Raw genomic sequence first — 22,840 nt, 5'->3', positions numbered from 1 at the left:
ATTTTACCACAATGCAAAGACTGTCAACAGCAACAAATATTTATTCCAGCAAGTCAAGCATATCATTCAGGTGGCAATAATACTAACAGAATCTCATCAATTGAGTTGCAGCAGTGTTCATAGTTTAATTTTTTCTTCTAACTGTGTGAGAAGTAGACCATTCAAAACATAGGAGAGAACACAATATACATAGTTGGTACCCATGGCTACTCCTGTTTTCTTTCTTTGGAGAATTTGGAAGCAGGTATTCCCGCACCATCTATGGCAGCCTCACATCCTCTCAAAGTGTATCCTTCCTGGGTTATCTGCTCAATTCAAACCTAGGGTTTCATTTTCCACCTAAATACTGACAATTCCCAAAGAGATCTTCATATTGGAACCACTTTCTTAGCTCCTTACTTTTCTTAACAGTCAAGTTCAAACTATATTGAACTTGCCCTCTCCCCTGCTTCTTCCTTCTCCTCCTCATGGGCCCTCTTCTGACATTCTCCTCTCAGTTATGAGCACCACCAGCTCACTACGAAGCCAGCTGAGTGCCAATCCCCAAACCCCTTCTACGATTCCAGCCCTGGATGGCAACCACTGCACCTGCTTCATCTCTCTGTTTCCCCTCAGGACAGGCCCCTGCCAACGACTGCCACAGTGAATCAACTACTCAAAGTCTCTCATCACCTCCTGCATAATCAAGTCCACACCACACACTCCAAGTTTTTAGTGGTTCTGCACAGAGTTTGCACCTGCTTGGGGGTGAGTCTCTCAGGTAGATCTCAATGAGGTCAGTCTTCCACTTGCTCTCCTCTTCCTCCTCCTCATCAGTCATCCTGGTCCCCACCTCCCTTCCTAGCTTTCTCCTCTGGCATCTGCATCCAAATCCTTCTCTCTGGCTGTGCTTCACTCCTTGTGCCTTTCTACCACTGTGTCTCTACCCAGAGTTGAAGTCACTGGGTTGCTCAATAACCCAGCATGGTCACGTGTACCCCTGAGCAAAGCAGTTGATCCTACGAGGTTTCAGATTCCTCTTCGGTGAAAAAGAACAAATAGCTACCTCCCAAGGCTGTGGTGAGGAAAAAATGAGATAAGATCTGCCAAAACAGTTGGTAAATCAAGAATGTGTGACAAGATGTTATTTTGTAATTCATCAAAGCCCTTCATAAATGTTACCACCGCCAAGGAGCATTTTTGGCATCCCAAGCTAAAGCCAGCACTCTACTGGAATCTCCACCAAGCACAGCCTCCATCACTTGCCTCTTGAGCTATCCAAGTTCATGTCCGCATTAATAACCAGGCTATAAAGCCTATAAAGTCCCAGGAAGTCAGTATACATGGCTTCTTTTAGGATTCTCCCTTCACTCCTACAGAGGCCTTAAAGGTCTAGAGTATTTCAAAGAGGGGGAAAAAAAAAACTTTTGAGATGAGGAAGCAGAGATAAACAGTTCCACGGTTAGTACTCGAATGTTCTGGGGATTCCCCTCAGGGTTCCGGCCCCACTGCCTGCTGGTGCGTCTATCTGCAACCCCCCAGTGCCACCTCCAGTAACAGTAGCCAGACAGCATGCTGTGTCTCCCTATGGCTGAGCCTGTGATTAGACATTGATCATCGGTCCCCAGACTGCGCTGCCGAGCTTAGAGCACTTCAGGACTCCGAATCAATGCATTTTGGCACAAGAGGTGAAAATAATTTCTCACTCAGTCAACTCAGAGATGCTCCAAATAGCTGACCCAGAGTCACTTGCTAGCAGAAGGCTAAATAAAGGTGACTACTTCAGGTATGGCAAATGAGTGGATTGGACTCAAAGGGATGATCAAACCCTGCAAGCTGTTGCAAAAGACAAATACCCCGTGTGTACTTTTACAGGGAGATTTGGTTCCAAATGAAAAGGTCAGAGCTAACCGAAGGTTCTCTAGGAACCCGACTGCTAAACTGGAGCTCCCTTAAGTAGCCCCTCTCCATTCTGGCTGTGTCCAGCCGCCAGGGTCTTTGGGTCCTCTGGCTATCGCTAGAAAGGAACCAGCACAGCATGTGCTTCCTCTCCCCAACAAAGGGCTTATGTGTAATTAAAAGGGATTATGCTTTGAAGGGGACACAAAGTGAGCCCTTAATCACCAAGGACACGTCAGCTGAGTCCAAGGTGCTCTGTGTGGCGTTCATGTCCATTACCACCCAGCAGCCTCGGCTCTGGAGCGGCTCCTGGTCTTTGCACTGTCAGCAGCATGGGCTTCGCCAGACAGATACAGCTCTTGCTCTGGAAGAACTGGACCCTGCGGAAGAGGCAAAAGGTAACCGCCTGAGGTCGGTGGGGTGGGGTGATGGGCATCAGAGTGTGTTGCATGGGTGGGGAACATATGGCCTGTGGACAGTTTGAGATCCTCAAAGTCATTTGTTCAGGTTTGGGAAAGGCAACCACAGGTAGGATTCGAGATTCAACACAGCTATAGCAGGTTCACTTTCAAGTTGATAATTTTATACAGCCCATGGAGGATGTCATAAATATGCAAATGTACCTCATCAGAAAAAAAGGCTGCCACCCCAGATCATGGGTTTGTGATCATTTAACCCTGAAGTAACAATGAGCTAATAATGGCTGGTGAGTGTCCCAGATGAATGTCCTTCACAGAAATCAAACCCCTTTGTCCTTGGCCTCATTGGAACCTGCTGCCCATCTGGTTTATGAATCCACTGTCTAGTCATCCCTGCATCCCACTATACTCAGGCCCCACAATGATGAGCATCCACGCAGTGCAACTGGAGGAAGCCTAAGTCCTACATAAGCGCAGGCTTCTTTCATAGTTGCACACTCCTCACTCCTCCCAGCACATGCTGAAATCAACTGCTACCGACACAAGCTCCTGCAGACTCTTCTAATCGCCCAGTGCTCCTGCCTGCACTTCTCCCAGAATGGGTCTGAGCTTTCCAACATTGCTCTTGCTGTCTGAACACGCTTCTGATCTTTCTAGATCACATAGAACCCAGTGTAGGATGGACTCTGTATCACAGTTTCCAGTCTGACCCAGCAGCTTGTCTGTTCCTGGAATGAGGCTCAAAAGAATGTCCTCAAATGCTGCTCAGCTTAGGGAGCCTTCATTTCTACAAGGCACACTTTTGTCTCATTTGAGCATTTCTGAAACAGGAATGCAGTTCGTGAGCGAGTCACAGGTGGAACTGCGCTCCTGTCTCCTTTCTTGGTAGTGTAGAAAGCCACCGTACGTGCTGCCTTTGGCGGTGGCTTGTGTTCGACAGAGACAAAGCGCATTCCTAGCCATCATAGACCCGTTCTGCACCCTTTCAACAGCAGACATGAGTCTGAACTGGACTTAGGGGTCTGAAATACCAAGTCAGAGTCTACTCTGGATGGGCTTTCGTGCTGGCTGGAAAAAAAAAAATTGAAGGATGTTTTAGAGACTCAGAGCAACATGAAGTAGCAAAGGTTAAATATTCCAGGAAAAGGGCAGGTGAGGGCAGAGATCAGAGCGACCCCTCTCTCTGGGGCACAAGGCAACTGGACTCCATAAGCAGTGACTTATGTAACCCAAAGGAAGACTGCACCTGCCTATGGCCTTGCAGAGTTGTGCCAACATCAAGTGACCAAAGAAGTAGAAAAGAGAAAGAAGAGCAGAGATAAAGACACGGTGCTAGGTAGGGAACCAGATGGGAACAGAAGAGCTCAGAGGGAGGAAAGTGAAGGAGACTGGCCACAGGAAAGGAGCAAAACCAGAATCTGTGTGAAGTGCAATTCAAAACATGTTTGTGTAGGCAAGACAGGGTCTTTCCTGGGTGTGGAAAGGAATGTTAGAGACAAAGTGGGTTCAGCTGGTGGAACATCTAAGGATCCATGGATGTGTGTTCCAGTGAGGAGCTGGTAAGAGAACTGAACCCAGGAAGGCATCTGAGGCCACACTTTAGAAGTCTAACCCCCCCAACATGGCAGGTGAGGAGGAGGGGCCTGATGAGAGATTCCTGGGTCAATGACCATGAAAGCAGGTTGCTGTGAAGCGGACCTCCCCTTCTGCCTGTGTACCCTGGCTGGTCCCTCTGCTTGGCTACCATGAGATGATGAGATGCAAATGACCTGGCCAGATGCCATCCTCACACCCTTGCTCATACCCTTGCCCTTGATCATGAACTGGATCAGTTTCCTTCCCTCCTGCACTGCTCAGCGTGCATTGTTCTGGGACAGCGACCAAGAATGAGCCAAGAATGAGGATGACACACACACTCAGGTGTCACAGAGGTCACAGCTCCCAACACGGAGAGCCAGGGGAGACAGGGCCATGATGAAGCCCAAGGGATGTAGATGAGAGGGCTGTGGTGTATGTAGACATCAGGCCCCGGGAGGAGGGCATGCCAGGAGGCTACTGCAGCCAAGGGAAGAGGGAGCTGGGGCTGGCTGGTAGGTTTGGAACTGAGCGACAAGGGATCGGGAAGGGCCAGCGAAGGACACAATCGCTTTGCACACAGCTGGCCTGGGAGGGGACCTGGAGGGAACACAGAAGGCTAGGGGACGAGCTGTGGTGGCACTGCTGGTCTGTGGGATGTACCATTGTCCCCAGGCCTCCTTCTTTTGTCAAATTCAGGGCCTTTGGGGGTTCCCAGGGCCCTAGCATTCACAGGAAGCCAAGACATGGTCCGTCTTCCAAGGGCTTTCCTTCCTGAATGAAAATGCGAACAAGTCATGAACAAAATTGGTTCATGTCTTGTAAGATTTTTTTGCTTTGTGTGTAAAAGGCAGAGTTACACAGAGAGAGGAAAGACAGAAAGATCTTTCATCTGCTAGTTTACTCCCCAAGTGACTGCAAAGGCCAGAGCTGAGCTGATCCAAGCTACGAGCCAGGAACTTCTTTCGGGCCTCCCACATACGTAAAGGGTCCAAGGACCTATGCCATCTTTTTCTGCTTTTAGCTGGAGCTGGATTGGAAGTAGAGCACTCCATATAGGATGTTGGTACTGCGGGCAGAGGTTTAAATTGCTACTCCATGACGCTAATCCCAGTTATTCATTTCTTCGCGTGTCCCTTCAATCATTAAAATTCCCAATAGTTCCCCCAGACAAGGTGCGGGACACACAATGGCTACTAAGGTGATGTCAGGGCCTGTTCCCATGGTGCCTTGAGATGACCTGGGTTTTCTTCAGACCAGCAGGTTCCCTCTATGCTTGTGGATGCAACGTGGGCACTCCTGGGAAAACATGTCACCATCACAGAGAACAAAGACTGGGTTTGGCTCATGAACTCTGTCCCCCATCCCTAGTGTTGGTAGGCATCTTTTTGTCCAAGAATTCTGCTTTCTCTCCCAGAATATGGAGCCCTACAGGCTGGGAACCTATTCCTGAGACATCTCCAGGGCTGGGCCAGTTCCGGGTTGTCATCACCTGCTTGCTAAAGGCCTAGGCATGGAGATCTCATCCAGGAGCTTCTGGATTCTTCCTCATTGCTACCACATTCTGGACATTTCCAGGATGTCTGGCTAAGCCGGAGGCCTGCCTCGCTGCCCCAGTATCTCTCAGAGGGTCCTATATCTCCTTCCTATGCTTTTAGTTCTTCTGGAAGCTTCTGCTTCTGGAATATGACAACTTTTCTTAAAGTATAAGCACCTGTCCCATAACTCAGTCCCTAGACTTTTTTTAAAAAGATCTTTTCACTTAGTTACTATTTGTTTGTTTAAAAGGTAGAGAAGAGAGAATCTTCTATCACTAGCTCATTCCCCGACAATGGCTACAGGAGCCAGGAACTTCCTCAGAGACCCAAGTACTTGAGCGCTCACCTGCTGCCTTGTTAGGTGCACAAGCAGGAAGCTGGATCAGAAGCAGAGCATCCAGGACCTGAACCGGCACTCTCATTTGTAGATGTCCCAAGTGGTAGTCTAACCCGGTTTGCTGCAAGGCCAGTTGCTTTTCAGTTCCCCAAGATTCCCACGATTTCAGGTGTTTGTTGTGAGCAGAAAATGAAAACAGAGGCCAAATTCCCCATTCCTCTCCTCCCATGCCCTGAGGGCAGAAGGCAAAAATTCTCAGGCCTCTGTCTTCCCCTTCCTCCTTTCATCAGCCTTCCCACCCCCTGATTGCATTATCACAGAAGCCCTCATGACAGGCAGTTCCGGGTGAGAGCCTCCTCTCCATCTCACGCCACTGATGAATGCTGAAGTTCTCAAGGCCTCTGACAAGGGTTTGTGACATTTGGGGCTGGGCCTGGCACGGCCATCACAACATACCATCCCAACGAGCTAGGCCCTCTTCCATAGGCTGGTCATGGATGCCACCTAAATGTAGAATTTCTCATCCAAACTAGGACAGTTTTTTTGTTTTGTTTGTTTGTTTGAAGATTTATTTATGTTTATTGGAAAGGAAGATGTACAGAGAGGAGGAGAGACAGAGAGGAAGATCTTCCATCTGATGGTTCACTCCCCAAGTGGCTGCAACGACTGGAGCTGACCCAATCCAAAGCCAGGAGCCAGGAGCTCTTCCTGGTCTCCCACGTGGGTGCAGGATCCCAAGGGTGTGGGCCGTTCTCGACTGCTTTCCCAGGCCACAAGCAGGGAGCTGTATGGGAAGTGGCGCTGCCAGGATTAGAACCGGCACCCATATGATCCTGGCATGTCCAAGGTGAGGACCTTAACCGCTACACTATCGCACCGGGCCCTAGGACAGTTTTGTGAGGCAAAGAGGGTACTGTCAATAATCATTGCAGGACAAGAAATGGGAATTAACACCAGACTTGGCAAGTGGGCTGTAGGTGTGACCCCTGCCATAGGATGTTACAGGCAGGTGGGAGAAGTCCCCCATGTCTCATAACTGAGCAGAATCAGGTGCCCAAGGGAGGTTGTGGGCAGCACAACAAGGGGAGGAGGCAAGGTGAGCTCACAGCTGGGCTGACTCCTGGTACCCAGGGCTCCCCACTGCATGAAGCAGGTGCACCTCCTACAGACTGGCTAAGGACCAGGCCCTGGGCCTGGGAGAGGTGCTAAGGACCATCAGGTGTGTCGTTACCACCCACATCCTCCCTCCCTGAGAGCTCACAGTCTCCATCCCCTCATGTTGTCCCTGCATCTCAGCATCTGGGTGAGGCCAGGATATCTGGGCAAGGCCTAAGGATTCCTAAAAAGTTGGGGTTGGTGAATGATGCTCATCATTTCCCAGACTTCAGGCTTGGACATGTGACCCAGATGTGGCCTTTTGTCCTGTGCACCACATCACAACGTGGCAGGTGCAGGGCCTAGGCAGTTGACCCCAAGTGTCCCCTGGTTCTGTGTCATGTTCTCCCAGGCTGAGTCCTGTCTGGATCCTCCACACAGAAGGGAGATTCACATGGTTCATTCCAAGCTGTGGCTACCCTCTTTCTAAGTTGAAAGCAAAGCAGGGCCCGGCGGCGTGGCCTAGTGGCTAAAGTCTTCGCCTTGAACGCCCTGGGATCCCATATGGGTGCCGGTTCTAATCCCGGCAGCTCCACTTCCCATCCAGCTCCCTGCTTGTGGCCTGGGAAAGCAGTTGAGGATGGCCCAATGCTTTGGGACCCTGCACCCGTGTGGGAGACCTAGAGAAGGTTCCTGGTTCCCGGCTTCGGATCGGCACAGCACCGGCCCGTTGCGGCTCACTTGGAGAGTGAATCATCGGACAGATGATCTTCCTCTCTGTCTCTCCTCCTCTCTGTATATCTGACTTTGTAATGAAAATAAATAAATCTTTTAAAAAAAAAAAAGAAAGAAAGCAAAGCAAAGCAAAAGGGAAGAAAGAAATCTAACTAGCTAAGCTATCAAACAAGCACAACTCCGCCCCAGCCAGACTTCCCACCACCCTCACAGTGACATAAGGGTAAAGAGGAAGGGGGGAGGGGAGAGGGGAGAGAGAGAAAGAGAGAGAGAGAGAGAGAGAGAGAGAGAGAACAAGGAAATACCAGTTAGGCCCCTTCTGAGCCTCGACTGGTCTTAATTAAAGTTACCAACATGTTTGGAGAAAAGGGCCGGGAGTCCGGGCTGCTGGGAAAGCATGCTTTTAATTACACTGTGGAATTTCTCCCCAGGGGAAGCCCAGCACAGTAGATGCGGCTCTGGGCTGTGGGTACAGAGCATGGTTCTGGGGGAGGGACAAGAGACCAGGGGGTTTGTGTGTGGCAGGCAAGCAGGAGACAGAGCCCCTCTGGATGTTGGTGGATAGTTAGCATGGTGAGCTTGACTACCCCCAAAAAACTGCCTTTCCAAGGTCACCACAGCTGCCTGCAGCAAGACTGCTTGCAAAACACCTTTCCACCTATCCTTCTGGGGGCTCAGCCCAACATCCCTGCGTGTGAGCACTGGTGCAGGTGGAGATGATGGCCAGCGAGAGAGCCAAGGGCTCCCATGCCGTGTCCTCTGTCCAAGAGGCAAGACAGGTATGAACTTGGGTTTAGAAATGTTCTCCAGAGGTCAGACAGACAAGACCCCTTTATTGGGGATCAGCGGACATGCATGGTTAGTGTCCCAGAAAGTCTTGTGGTTCCAAATCCACATTCCAAATCCATAAAGCAAGGGGCCATGAGTATCAGGGCAGGGCAGGCTTAAGTGCCTGCAGGTCATTCTAATGAGAGCTTGCTTTTCAGTCTTTGCAACATCTTGTCACCTGCAATGCCCTGGTGACCCCTGTGACACCCCTGGGAGGCAAGGAATAAATGTTTGTGTTTCCCGAGAGCTGCCAGGTGTGTCAGATTCTGCTTCCTGCTCAGGTCAGCCACACACTGCCCTGGCAGAAGGGTCCTGTTATGTCCACTGAGAGGCCGGAAGGGCCTGAACAGGTTACCTATGGTCACATAGCTAAGAGACAACAGGCTAGATGGGAACCCAGTCCTCAGCCCCAGAGTGACCGGCTCTTAGCCTTTGGTGTACCCTGTAGGACATGATATCAGTCCCATTTAATAGATGAGAACACTGAGACACAGAGGTTACACAAGCCCGAAAGTGCCTGTTAACCCAGATCCTCCCACTCCCTGAATGGACCTTGATGTTTGACATACCAGGCCACTCCCAGATAGGCATGTGGGCTCAGGAGGCAACTGGTGCAGCTGGTGGAGAGCCAGCAATGCAGGCAGGGGGCGGAAGGAGGAGCCCAACCAGGAGAATCCAGACTGGTTGTCTCACTTCCTTGTCCAGGACAGCACGCGCAATTTCCAGTTTCATCACTTGCACTATCACTCACGTGCCTGCTATCTTGCCCGGCTTGCTCCCCGACCTCTCTGACAGGAGGACGCAGACCGGAAGGGGAGGTGCCACTACTGCGCACACCTCCGCAGGCTGCTGGACACCTGAACCCCAAGGTTGCCGCCAACTTTCCTGGGCGAGTCTGCTACTCCAATGTGGACAGAGCTAGCTCCTGGGCGAGTAATACTAGTTCTCGCTTGTGGAGGGAGCTGCAGTCACAGCAGGGAAAACACAGACCTCAGGAGGCTCCCAGCGCACTGAGCTGCATTCACCTGTTAGAACAATGACCCTGATGTTCCACGCGCTGGGCAGCTGGGCAATAAGACACAACGGTCCAGGCTGCTGGAGGCACAGCTGGTCTGGTGGCCCAGGGGCCAGGAGGCAACCAGCTGGGGTGCCTTGCGAAGAGGTGCTTCCTGGCTGCCCTTAGCCCGCATGCGCCTGGGGGTAATAGCCAACATTCCAACACCAAACATGCTGGGGGCCATGGCTGGTGAGAATTGGCCAAACCTGATGTTTTCACATCTTGTGGGAGAAGATGTGGGGGCAGCCCTGAATACTGAATACCATGGAACAAAATCCTTCATTTCTTTCTTTTTTCCCCCCCCCCCTTTCTGTATTTGTATCTGTCCTTCCTCTAACACATCCTCCCTGGACAAAAGTTGCAATTGTATAATAACCACCTCCCCCAAATATCATTGGCTTTCCCCGCCCCCCGCTATGTATAATCTTTTTTTCTCCACCAGTGTAGTTCTTACTTGTGACTTTTTGGTTGCCAACAAGTAGATCGTGCTAAGCAGTTTTCCATCCTGCCAGGAAAGGAACCTGCTAGAATGCCTGTCATTTGGCTGAGAAAGGACTAAAGGAAAGCGCAAGCCAATAGGCCCAGCTCATCTCTAGGGACTTCAGGCTCCGTTCCTGGTCAGCTCCTGAAGTTCTTAGATCTTAGGGGTCTCCTTCTCAAGGTCCCTGGAATAGACTGGGTAATTATCTATTTTTATTCCCCTTTCCCCTGCCCCTCCACTGCCCATATCCCCAACCTTACCTCCTGCGTAGTGCCACTGATGCTGGTCTCCAGAACCTAGAGGCTCTTATTGGGGTCTATAGTACCTGAGTTCCAAATGGAACCAAGCTTGAAGACTAGATTTCAGCCATACACTGGGGACAGCAGCTACTTCCATGGTAAAAACAAACAGCACTATATCCACCTCTGCTTCTTGAAGCAATTTAATGTCATGAAGAAAGCAGGTGGTTAAACCTTGATTTCTGCTAAGGATCTCAGTACTTCAAAGAGCCATTTACTCATTCATTCAATCCAAGATAACATGGACAGAGTCTGCTACACACAGGAAGAAGGCTGGGTCAGGCAGAGGGGCACAAAGAGAGTCAGTGCCAGAGATGAGAGGTTGGGGTTATTTCTCAAGCTGTCGGTGCCTGGGCGATGCAGTGTGGGTCTCCTTTCTCAGTGCCATGTGCCTCAGCCACAGACTGGAGATCACAACAAGATCTTTACTATCTACATACAGCATCAGCTTTAACTAGAGGCTCATTAGAAAAAAGTGGAGGCGGGCATGATGATATCGCACGCTAATCCTCCACCTGCAGTGCCAGCATCCCATATGGGCATAAACTTGTGTCCTGGATACTCCACTTTTCATCCAGCTCCCTGCGTATGACCTGAGATAACACCAGAGGATGGCTTGGACACCTGCACCCACGTGGGAGACCTGAACAAAGTTCCTGGCTCTTAGCTTTGGATCGGTTCAGCTCGACCTTTACGGCCATATGGGGAGTGAACCAAAGCATGGGAAATCTCTCTGTCTCTCCTTCTCTCTGTGATTCTGCCTTTCAAAGAAAAAATAAATAAATAAACCTTTAAAAAATACAATTATGGGCACAGTCTTCTGGAATAGCACTTGAGACACTGCTGGCAAGGCTATATGGACTGAAATTCCTGGGTTTGGATCCCAGCTCTGTTTCCAAGTCCAGCTGTGTGGCAATGCACATCTTGGGGAGTAGCTGGGGAGGGTCCAAGTGCTGGAGTCCTGCCCACCCACATCGGAGTCCTAGACTGAGTTCTTGACTCCTGCCTTTGGCTAGCCAAGCTCATACTGTTGTGGACATTTGGAGTGTGAACCAGAGGATGGGAAAACTCTCTCTCTCAGTCTCTCTTGATCTTTCCTACTCTGTATCTCTGCCTTCCAAATAAATAAAATTCACCAATTTAGAAACAAAAGAAGGTATAGTGGGGGCCCTACTGGGTAAGACTGCATTTGTGTGCACAGTGATGTTGGCAAAGCCCCCAAAGCCCTAAATCTTTATGAAAGTCTGTATTGGGAGTATGTGTTTCAATAGAAGCTAAGCAGAACCCCGATGGGCAGAGGATCTGATTGGTGCCCTCAGCCAGGGGCGGAAGGGGCCCAGGATGGGGGAATGTGAGAAGGAAGTCCTGGAAGTCGCCACAGCACGGCCCACGTCTGGCTGCGCACAGTGCCAAGATGAAGTCTATCTGCCCTGGCCGTGCCTCCTGTGCTCTCAGCATCCCTGGTCTTTCTCCCAGTGATTTTTGTTTGTTTGTTTCTTCTTTCAAGATTCGCTTTGCGGTGGAACTGGTGTGGCCTTTATCCTTATTTCTGGTCTTGATCTGGCTAAGGAATGCCAACCCGCTCTACAGTCAACATGAATGTAAGTGAAGAGGGGGCAGCCGGGGCAGCCCCAAGGGCACAGCATGCTGGCCTTCTGTTCTGATCACTCTGGGAGGGTAGTATGAGGATTGAATTTGTTTAGCACCACTTCACGTCTGCCCCACACAACAACAGAGCTGCATTGGTTGTACACAAGCCTTAAGTCTCAGCAAACACTTGCGTGTGGTTATTGAAGGTTTGTGTAATTAGTTTTGCTTGTTTGGGTTGGAATTTTTTTCCTTGTACCTAAACCTTCACCCATTTGAAAGAGACAGACTATACATGAGTTCTCAAAAATAGTTCAGAGACCAGTTAAGGGGGTATGTCAGACACGGTGCTGAAGAAAAATGAGCAGAAAGGATGCATTACAATCCCACTCTATCAGATAGTCTTCCTTGGACCCCTTGAGGGGGCCAGGATCCAGAAAATAACTTTGTAAGAGTCTTTCTGCTGCTAGAACCCTCTGTGAAAGGCTTCGTCTGGTTTCTGGTGTGACCTTGGCAGTTGATGGAAGTTTCCAGGGCAAGGCAAAGCTGCCCATCCCCTATTCCTAGCCTTTGCCGTCTGTCCATGAGTTTCCAGCCCCAAGTGGTCAATCAGGCCTTCTGTTCACCAACTCTCGCCTTTTCACCTGGTGCTCCTCTGCCCGCAGTGTGATACTTGGTCTTGTGACTAACTTCTTCTTGTCTCCACTTCCTGTTTTAAAGGCCATTTTCCCAACAAGGCGATGCCCTCAGCAGGAATGCTGCCATGGCTCCAGGGGATTTTCTGCAATGTGGACAATCCCTGTTTTCGAAATCCCACCCCAGGGGAATCTCCTGGAATTGTGTCCAACTATAACAACTCCATGTAAGTAGTGAGATGTCCTCCGCACAGGGGAGCTGCCTACCGCTTTGTTCTCCTCCTGGGACCAGAATGCGCATACAGGTGCACACACCTGCAGAACAGGTACACTACAGGAGTGGTTTTGGTTTTGAGCGTTACCGTGAGCCTCTGCACAAGCCGGCACAAGGCAGGCTTCCTCTGTGGAAAATTCCATGAACCAGCAGGGCACTTGAGAAGAATATTTGAAAGTGGCCACATGGACACAGTTTCTTGATTCTTGTATCCATCCCGAAAGTGTGACTTGAAGATGGAGGGCATCCTGCCTGCAGAGCTGTGTCACTGGCTTCTCTGTCACCTGTTACTTGAGTGGCATCATGGTGCAGGGAAAATACTGGTACTCCAAGGATCCCTGACAGATCTCTGTTCCTTTAAAGGCTTTCCCACCTAAGAGCTAAGAGGCAGGGAATATTATTGGAGTAAATGAAATCAGCTGCTCTTGAGTGGCAGCTGTGGGCCTGTAGCCGCAGAGTGGGGTTTCTAAGCTGAGGGGCTGAAGACCCATAAGAAGCTAATGGGGACAGAGGGCTCATCTCCCGAGAGCCATGCCCACATGCCCAGCACCTTACTGTGCTTGTGATTCCAAGAGACTGCCCAGTCTGGGGTCACTTTTCAAGTCAAATCCCCCAGGAGAAGGGGCCACCTTGGGGAACAGAGGCTCAGGGGGATGGACATGGCCGTCCTTCATCCTCTCTCTGCTCTTGACAGCTCACATCTGAAGGTCATCGCAGGTCTTGTTAGGGAGTAAGGACAAACATAGGGTCAGTTGGAACCTGAGGTAGGTGGTTGACTTTTTGTTTATTGTTTGAGATGAGATCAGTAGAATTCTCCATGACCAATCTGCATTTACATTTTAAAGATTTATTTATTTATTTATTTGAAAGGTTTATAGAGAAAAGGAGAGACAAAGAGAGAGATCTTCCATCTGCTAGTTCACTCCCTAAATGACCACAACAGCTGAAATCAGCTGAAATGGAGCTGATCCAATACCGGGAGTGAGAAGCTTCTTTCGGGTCTCCCATACAGGTGCAGGGTTCCAAGGCTTTGGGTCATCCTCTACTACTTTCCCAGGCCACAAGCAGAGACTTGGATGGGAAGTGGCCAAGACACAGACCAGCAGCCATATGGGATCCCAGTGCTTGCAAGGAGAGGATTAACCAATTGAATCATTGCCTCAGGCCCTGTGTTTAGATTTTTTAAAGGAACACTTAGTAGGGCAACCTAATGCTCCAAGGAGTCTTGCCCACTGAGTCAAATTAAGGCTGCCTTTGCCCCCATTGTGGCAGTCAAGCAGTTGTGATGGAGATAGCATGGTCTAGCAAGCCTGTAGCATGCACTTGTTGCTCATACACACCCTAGGACCATCCTTCCTCCCTCGTAGGGAAGTAGAGGCAAGTCAGGAAAGGAAGTTTGAGCCAAGCTCATGTCGCTGCCAATGCTGTCAGGAAGCTTTCCTTTCTTCCACACTTTCACATTCCTGCAAAGAAGAACTTCCCACCCAGAAAAGTGTCACCGGCCAACAGCGACACTACCTACGAGGCACACTCTTGAGGGTCTGGGAAAACAGGAAGCGCAACCGGACCCCTTATTATTGCAAAAAAGCGGCTGCTTTTCTACCCCTTTCCACTGCTTTTCTCCACCTCTCCATTTCTTCCCTCTCTCCGTTGCTTTTCTCTGTAGGTCTTAGCTTTTCTCTGCTGCTTTTCTCCCCGTAGGCCTTATTGCTTTTGTACCCCTCTCTGCTGCACTGTTCTTCTCCCCCTCTGTCTTATTGCGTTTAGCGGCTGCTTTTATACCGCTGTCCACCAATCACTTCTCCCCATGGGTCCACTTGGTGCTACCTGATAGGCCAGTAGCAATGACATAATCACAGCGAGGGCATCAGCCTATCCCTGTGACTTCCTGTTTACCTGCTGGTGAGACCAACCCCGCCTCCTGGCCCTGGGCCAGCCGCCATCTTGCGACGGCCTTTCGTATTCATGGGGGCTGCTCCCACGCCTGGCTCCCCACAGAAAAGGGAGCCCACAAGGTTGCATGAAGATGTTAGCGGAACCCTGGAGACAGCTCAGGGGAGGCTGAGGTTTGATGGGATTGGCGCTGGAGGTGTTTATAGATGTTATTGGGGAATATTGAGGGATGGGAGATGGAGAGGAGGGGTTCCAGATTCCAGCTGGACTCAGCATGTGAATGAGAGAGGCTGGGTCTCACACCACATCAAGGGTGAAATGTTGTGTCTATTGGAGCTTGTTTCACTTGCAGGACATTAAGGCATGCCCCACGGAGGCCTGCTCCTTTGGCCCCATCTGGGCCTGCAGGCCCTGGCCTCCCTGCAACTCACCACTGGCCTCAGCCCTGCTCCTGCACAGCCAGGCTGCTGCTGGCTGCCCAGTTTACAGCGTTGCAGCCTGGGTTATCTGGAGGGTGTTCTTGCATACTTCAAATTCCCAGGAACAGATCTGGATGGCCTTGCTCCATTCTCCCTAGCCGACTGGCTTCGGCAGGCATGCCTACGTGCATCCCTGGATGCATTGTGCTCACAGAGAGGAGGGGCTTGGGGGTGAACATGGCTGTCATAGCCAGGTGAAGGCAGGGAGGAACCTCCAATGATATCCACCCAAATCCTCCTCTTTTGTACCATTTTGGACAAGAATGAAATGTGACCCGGCCCTGCCCAAACTGAAAGACTGAGCAAATTATTTACCACCCTTGTCTGTTCTGCTGGCTGCATACCCTGGGAAGCCCCTTCCTTTCTCCTTTTGCCTTGACAGTAACGTGAGGATACCTAATGCAATAGCTAGCTGTTTCATGATGAGTTTTTATTCCTCTTACAGCTTGGCAAGGGTGTATCGAGATTTTCAAGAACTCCTCAGGGACGCACCAGAGAGCCAGCACCTTGGCCGTGTTTGGACAGAGCTCCGCACCTTGTCCCAGTTCATGAACACCCTGAGGACTCACCCAGAGAGAATGGCAGGTGAACTGGGCTCCACTGCCCCCAAATATCACTGGCCCCTTGTTTGTCTCCAGCCATCAGAGAATAAAGTTCCTAGGTGAGGCAAGGAGGGGTGGCACTTGCTCCCCACTCGTTCTGAAAACAGGGAGTGGAATTGCTTTTCAGCCTTTTGGCTAAGATCAAGTATAAAGCAGGGAGTGGGCAAGGAGGACAGCAAAGGTCTCAGCCCAGGGAAATCCAAGACAGAAAGGAGAAAGCAGAGAAGCAGTGCTCTGCAAAGGGCGAGGGGCAAGGTCAAGCCAAGGCCTAGAAGCAGGGGAGAAGGATTCGCAAAGGTTGCGAAAGGTGTGGGACAGCCTGCAGAAAGCCCCTGGGGGAGGGGAGGTGGCTTACAGCGCAGTACTGATGCTGAGTACCACTAAGGATATTGGAGCGCTAAGAGATCACCTATGCAAATAGGTGTGATCCTGTGATTTCTTTCAGTCATATTTAGCTTCCAGTTCTGGAAACAGCACAGATGGGGCGGGGGGAGGTATGTGGTGATGCAAGGGGCCTTGTGGGGAGAACCAGAGAAGGTGAAGGAGGCAAGGGAAGGGAGATAGTGTTTGGACAAAAAGCACTCAATGCAGGATGCATACCGATGCATTAGAAACCAGAAGTACTGACAGGGACTGGGGAATAGAAAAGCCAGAGAGGCCTCGATGGAATTCATGACAGCATTGTAATGGCTGAGACAGGGTTCAATAACCCAAACATCAAAGGAACTAGTAGCTGTGGAGAAAGCTTTAATATTTGAGACCTCAGGACTCCTCTGGGCTGAAGCTCCAGGAAAGCGCATGCATACTTGGGACTCACTGAAGAAATCATGTGACTGTCACGTGCTTTGGGTTTGTAATGTGTGGCTGCCTCATGGGGAAAATAAAGTGATGCATTAGGGTTAGGGTGAGGGTTAGGAGGTGAAATATGTGGATTCCGATTTCTGAAGACAGGCAGGATGGGTGAGATCAGGCCAGTAAGTGTGGCCTTGGTGGTGTGCAGTAGAAAGGAAGGTATGGGACAATGAGGAGGACAGAAAGAAGTGGGAGGCCAGCGACACTGAAGTTGCACAGGAAAGTGATAGGATCTGGGTGCCCGCCCAGGTAGGAGAGCACATGGATCAAGGCACAGTGAGGAAGGAGGAAGGACAAGGGAATCCCTCTCATGTGTCCCTAGCCTGGGAGAGAAGCAAGAAACAAAGCCAGTGGCAGAAACAGTACCCACACGTCTTTTAAAGACATTTGTTTTGACAATCAGAGTTACAGAAAGCAAGGGAGAGACACACAGGAAGAGATCTTCTGTCCACTTGGTTCACTCCCCAGATGGCTGCAATGGCCAGTGCTGGGCCTGGCCAAAATCAGGAGTCAGGAGCTCCATCCAGGTCTTCCACATAGGTGGCAGGGGCCCAAACACGTGGGCCACCTTCCGAAGCTTCCCAGGTGTATTAATAGGAAGCTGGATCTGAAGTAGAACAGTCAGGACTCAAACCGGAACCCATATGAGATGGTGGCATTGCAAGTGGTATAAGTGACATGTATGTTGCATCCATCGTGGGCACCTCTGCCATGACAGGAGGTGCTGGATATGGCACCTGGAACGCTTTCCCCAAGAGAAAGTTACATGAGTGTGAGTCAGCTAAGTTCCCCTTCCCAGGGATCCAGGGGCTGGCTGCTGCAATCTTATAAATGGAAGGTGATTAGGAGAGGGATACTATGAGACCAGCACTCAGAGGCTGCGAGTGAGCGTTGCATTTTGGAGCTGCAGGGAGATGCATGCTGCTGGCATTAGTGCTGGAAATTGGTGGTCACAAGAACGAGCATTGAGGACCACAGGTGGGAAGAAGGGGTTACCAGGGGGACACAGACTACAACTTGCTCTGGGTTCCAAACAGGCATGCAGGAGAATGGCATACATCAGCCCTGTGCTGTGCGGTGCAGACACAACACCTCCTGGGAGCCAGGCATCAGGCTGTGCTCTGGGAACAGAGAGATGAGAGCAACTGAGCCAGAGATTGCCCACTGAAGTCACCCTCTGAGATGCAGGGACAAGCACACAGGGCAGGAAGTTAGCAGGTGGGCATGGGAAACACAGCAAGGGGTGCGGGAGAGCCAACAAGGCTCTCCCCATCCGCCGCTACCCAGGATTGTTTTCTGCGTTCTGTCCTCATCCCAGTGAGAAAGCTCAGGGCAGGCCCAGATGGGCCTCTGAACCTTCACTACATTTGAACGGTTTCAAAAACAGCAAAGCACGCACTTTATGTAAAATAATGTTCTACAACCAGACAAATGACAAGCATTTGGCTCTTGGCAGCCCTGTCTTGAAGGACACTATGGAGATGAGTGCAATTAGCATTTTAATAGTGGAAGAAGTTAGGGTTCCACCTGCCAGAAAGTGTTTTCTTTAGGACTGCATGGGGTAAATGCCCCCAACCCCTGAGGTGGGGGTCTGTGAAGAAGTAGACATTTCCTTGCAAATGATTGGCTCTCCAGTTGAGTTTGGCTGGAGGAAGCTGTGGCTGGGAAGAGATTCCAAGCCGCAGTTTCCATGCGGTTTTTGTCATGTGTATATGAGAACCCAAATCACCTCCTGCCAACCCCACATTGGGACTGACTTTGGGCAGCGACTGAGGGCTTCGAAAAGCTTGTGGAAGATGTGTATCACAAAGAAACCACGCGTGGATCTCAAAGCATGTGGACACCACTGTAAACTCTTTGCATTCTATTTTCCCACAGACTGCTAGAAATATTCTTGCACAGGTGATTTCCTCTTGCAGTCTCGGGAGAGAATTCCAGAAATGAGAGCAGGGTTGGGGAGACCACCCAAGGTTCCGCTAAGGCCTGGGACAAAGCCCCTGATCCCAGGGGATAGGGGTCCCCAATAGAAGGAACGTGTCTCTGAAGGGAGTCTGGGCTGGGGTTATTTCAGAGTCCATGCTAGCGTCAGCTGTAGTGCTGGCTCCAGAGCCCCCCAATGCGTAGGAAGCCTCCGGCAGGATGGAGGGGGGCCACCTGGGTGCACTCAGCCTGCGGGTCCCCCTCACCTGGGAAAAGTATGCCCGTGGAAAGCAAACCTGTCGCACAGCATTCTGAGCAGGGGATTAATGGTCAAAGGGCAGCAGGCGGAGCCCCTTTTCCCCAACCCCCTCCCCCAGCAAGCTCCAGGGCCTCTCTCAGTCATCTTTAACACCTTCTCCCCTCCTCCTTCCTCAGTGCCCACCCCCAAGCCTCTGATCTTCCCAGGGAAGGGAACCAGAAGAACCACATTTCAAACTCAATTTATTTTGCTTTCCTCAGGCCCCCAGTTCACATTTCTCCCTCAGGAGCCACATGAAGCTTCTGTGCGTCTGGTATCGGCCACCTCTCCCACCCCTGGCCTCCATGCTCACTTGCTTGCTGCCCCACACCAGGGCAGCCGGGAGCCCTCCCCAGGCAGGTAGAGCATGCACACACTGGCCTTCCCCCCCGGGGGGGTGGGGCTCACCTGGGTGGCATCCTGTTGACTACGTGCACAAGAGCAGCAGTCCCAGCTCCCACTCTTTGTCCCCCCTCTCCCTGGCCAGGAGAGGTCAGGTGAGCGAGTTAAAGAGTAACAGCCAGACCAGCAGTACCACCGGGTCCTGTGTCCAGAAGACCTAGACTGCCTGTGTGTGTGCACGCACGTGCACTCACAATGGGCCTGTTGCTGGAGAGACAGCACATCAGGCTGCCCACCAAGGGGTCAATGGAGAATTGCATGTGGGCGGTAGGACAGAAGGGAGAGCTGGGCATGGAGGGCCACGGGAGTTGTGGGAGAGCGACAACAAGACAGAGCAGCCCTCTCAGCCTTTGGACTTGCCCAAGCAAGCAGGAGTGACACCGAACTACCCAGTGGCTTACGTCTCCCGGGTAGGCACCATTGGCAAGGGGCCATTGTGTGCCAGAGGAGGCTCGGGACTGGCCTAGGGAAGCTGTTCCATGTGACACCAAAACTAAAGGAGCCACACAGAGCTGGGGCCAGACAGACCCTGTGCTAGGGCAGTTGTGGGAGAGCCTAGGCTGTTGGGTCTTAGGACAGGCTTGTTGCTCACCTGGCAAGGAGTGACTGTGGCAGAAGACAGCCAGGGCAGCAGTGGATGGCAGGGGACAGCATGAGCAGGGACATTTGACGAAAATGAGTTACACCCCAATTGGACTTGTGTAGACTGGCATTTGCACACAACCCATCACTCTCCCTTCACACTGGAATGACTCCACTGAGCCCCTGGCCTACAACGCACTGCTCTGGACAGCACCTTGGAAGCATAGCAGAGGCCAGCTTGAGGCTGCACGCTGGCCTTGGAAACAGGCAGATGGGGAAGAGTGCAGACACAGGGAGAGAGGTGCGCCTGTGTGTCCCAAGGTCATGTTCACAGTCCCTCGCGCCAAGAAATTCCTGCTTGCAGCAGGTTTTGAGCATGATTGGGCTGTGCCAGGCAAGCTTTGGCTCTTGTCCTCCAAGCCTTTCCCACTGCTAGCAGCCCTCTGCTTACCTACTCCTAAGACAGTGCACCAGCTGAGCTGGAGCGGGACAGAGCCACTGTCCGATCCTGGACCAGGGCTTCTCAGCCCAGGCCTCGTCCTGTGCACTGTGGGATGTTTACAGCATCCCTAGCGTCTATCCACCAGCACTTCCCCAGTTGAAAGACCCAAAAATGCCTCCCCAGGAGTTGCCAAATATTCTCCTGGGGACAGAACCGCCCTGCGCTAGTCCCTCTGTGCCTAACACTGTTAAAAGCTGCTGCTCCAGGCCAACCCCACGAGGCACCTGACCCAGCCCTCTCCCAGTGCAGCCTAATGTCCTAACGTTCCTGCCCTCTTTGCCTTCATTGCTGCTACTGGGTAATTACTGTGACAATGTAGCCCCTGCAGAGGGTCCTGAATCCAGGAGGTCAAGGAAGCTCAAGAATGAAGCTCACTTCCAAGGGTCAAGTTAGAAGTGTTTCCAACCCATACCAGCTCTCTTTTCTTTTATTTTTTTTTAAAAAGTATTTATTTTTATTTGAAAGGCAGGTTTACAGAGAGAGAAAGAGGCAGAGAGAGAGAACACTTCCATTTGCTCATTTACTCTCCAGTGGCCTCAAAACCAGAAACCAGGAGCTTTTTCTGGGTCTCCCACATGGGTGCAGGGACCATCCTCTGCTACTTTCCCAGGTACATTAGCAGGGAGCTGGATCAAAAGTGGAGCGACCGGGACTGAGACTGGCATCCATATGGGATGCTGGTGCCGCAGGTGGAGGCTTAGCCGACTACACTGCAGTGCTGGTCCCATCTCCCTTCCTTGGACCCATGTTCGCTTCCCCTTCAGCACCCCATCCTCTCTCTCTCTCACTGATATACAGGAAGAGGAATACGAGTTCGGGATATCTTGAAAGATGAAGAGACATTGGTGTTATTTCTCAAGAGAAATATTGGCCTGTCTGACTCAGTGGCCCACCTTCTAGTCAACTCCCAAGTCCGTCCAGAGCAGGTAAGAGGAAGCTGCGTGTCAGTGGTCCCTGGAGGGCAGTAGGGAGCACCTGAATTTGAAAAAGGCAAGGTAAGTCATGGCAGCATTTTCCTTTCTTGTGTTCACACTCAGAATCTGTGACTCATGCCTGAAGTTAGAAAAAATACCTGGTGTTCACTGAGGTGATGCGTATTCCCATCAGAGAGGATCCTGGCAACACTTACCCTTACGGTCCTTGTAACTGGCAGGAATCAGAGGGAGCATGTGGCTCAGCTCCTGCACATGCTGCAGGAGAAGGCAATAACTCTGTTATGAACCCAGCCTGTGAGGGCAGCTGGGGTACTGCAACGTAGCGTGTGCCAACCACAACGCTGGGCCCCCAAGCAGGGCCTCTGCTACATGTGCCCCAGGTGTCAGCATACAGGGGCCTGATCAGAGGGAGGGGGCTTCAGGGGGACGAGGGTCCTAGCCAGTCTTTCTGGGGACTGGGTGACAGAACCAGGAAACCAGCAGTGGAAGAATGGAAGTCTGTGTTCTTCAGAGGGCCTCAGCAGACCCCTTCTAGGTCCCTGGTTCAATATTCATTTTACCCCCTGAGATACTCTATGGTCAGGTAGAGTATCTGTGCCAAGAACACATTGTGCAGCTGCAAGCTCCTTTACTCCTCACAACGGCCCCGAGATGGGTCAAACAGTTAGGGAAACGGAGGCAGCCGGTGCTGGACTTACTCCATCCGAGCTAGAAATAGTCAGTGCCAGCAAGGAACACAGGCTTCCTCGCCGCCTACCCAGCATCTCCCTCTAGCTCCTATAGCAACTGGAAGCACTTCAGAAATGCACATTCTCAGACCCCTCTCCAACTGAGTCCAAAGCTCTGGGGTTTCTGATTTTTAAATTTATGTTTATTTATTTAAAAGGGAGCGAGAAGGAAAGAGATGGAGAGGAAGAGAGTGAGAGAAAGACAGAGGAGATGGATCTCTCCCAGCCAATGCTCTCTGTCCAAGTGCTCCCAGTAGCCACGACTAGGCCAGGCCGAAGCTGGGAGCTGGGAACACAACCCTGGGGTCTCCCAGGTGAGTGGCAGAGGCCCCAGGACTTGAGCCATCACCTGTTTTCTCTCGAGGGTGTGCATTAGCAGGAAGCTGGAACGAAATTCCGAACCAGGACTTGAAGCCTGGTGTTTGCCACACAGGATACAGGCATCCCTAGCATCAGCTTAGGGGCTTTGCCGAACACCTACGCCCAAAGTTCTGAAATGGAGCCAGGCCTCTGGGTGATCCTGACTGCCTGGTGCCTGGCAGCAGCTGCTCTTGGGGGCTCCCAGGGTCCTGGCCCCCGGGGATCCTGGGTGCTGAACTCTGAGGGTACAGCTTCTCTTCCTGTCCTCTGCTTCTCCTCCAGATCCTAAGGCAGACCCACACATGAACAGCCCAAGGGGCCATCCAAGTCCAGAGAGGTTGGGGGAGGCCGTCAGTCCACCTGACAAGGATGGACTTATTGCAGGGACCTTTCACAGTGACCCTGGGATCCTGAAGTTTCAGGATGAGAGGCAGTGAGGGCCTGGCTGTCTGGTCCTGCCCAGCTCCCCATCCATCCACCCACATTCTAGAGTGCAGGTGTCCGAGGCACCAATCCCTGCGTTTTCTCCTTTGCTTTCTCTCCAGGTGC

General features: G+C 51.4%; 1 protein-coding gene across 1 annotated transcript in view; it reads left to right on the top strand.

The window, feature by feature from the left end:
- Positions 1-2,210: 2,210 nt before the first annotated feature.
- Positions 2,211-22,840, top strand: part of ABCA4 (ATP binding cassette subfamily A member 4) — a 122,142-nt gene continuing 101,512 nt past the window's right edge. Inside the window, exons 1-5 of the mRNA XM_012926016.3 lie at positions 2,211-2,276; positions 11,750-11,843; positions 12,550-12,691; positions 15,556-15,695; positions 21,067-21,194. Of these exons, the coding sequence (XP_012781470.2) occupies positions 2,211-2,276; positions 11,750-11,843; positions 12,550-12,691; positions 15,556-15,695; positions 21,067-21,194 (570 nt within the window). The remainder of the gene's footprint in view (positions 2,277-11,749; positions 11,844-12,549; positions 12,692-15,555; positions 15,696-21,066; positions 21,195-22,840) is intronic.

The sequence above is a fragment of the Ochotona princeps genome, chromosome 2, assembly GCF_030435755.1.
Source record: "Ochotona princeps isolate mOchPri1 chromosome 2, mOchPri1.hap1, whole genome shotgun sequence".
NCBI lineage: Eukaryota > Metazoa > Chordata > Mammalia > Lagomorpha > Ochotonidae > Ochotona > Ochotona princeps.
This window is presented reverse-complemented; position numbering and strand designations above follow the sequence as displayed.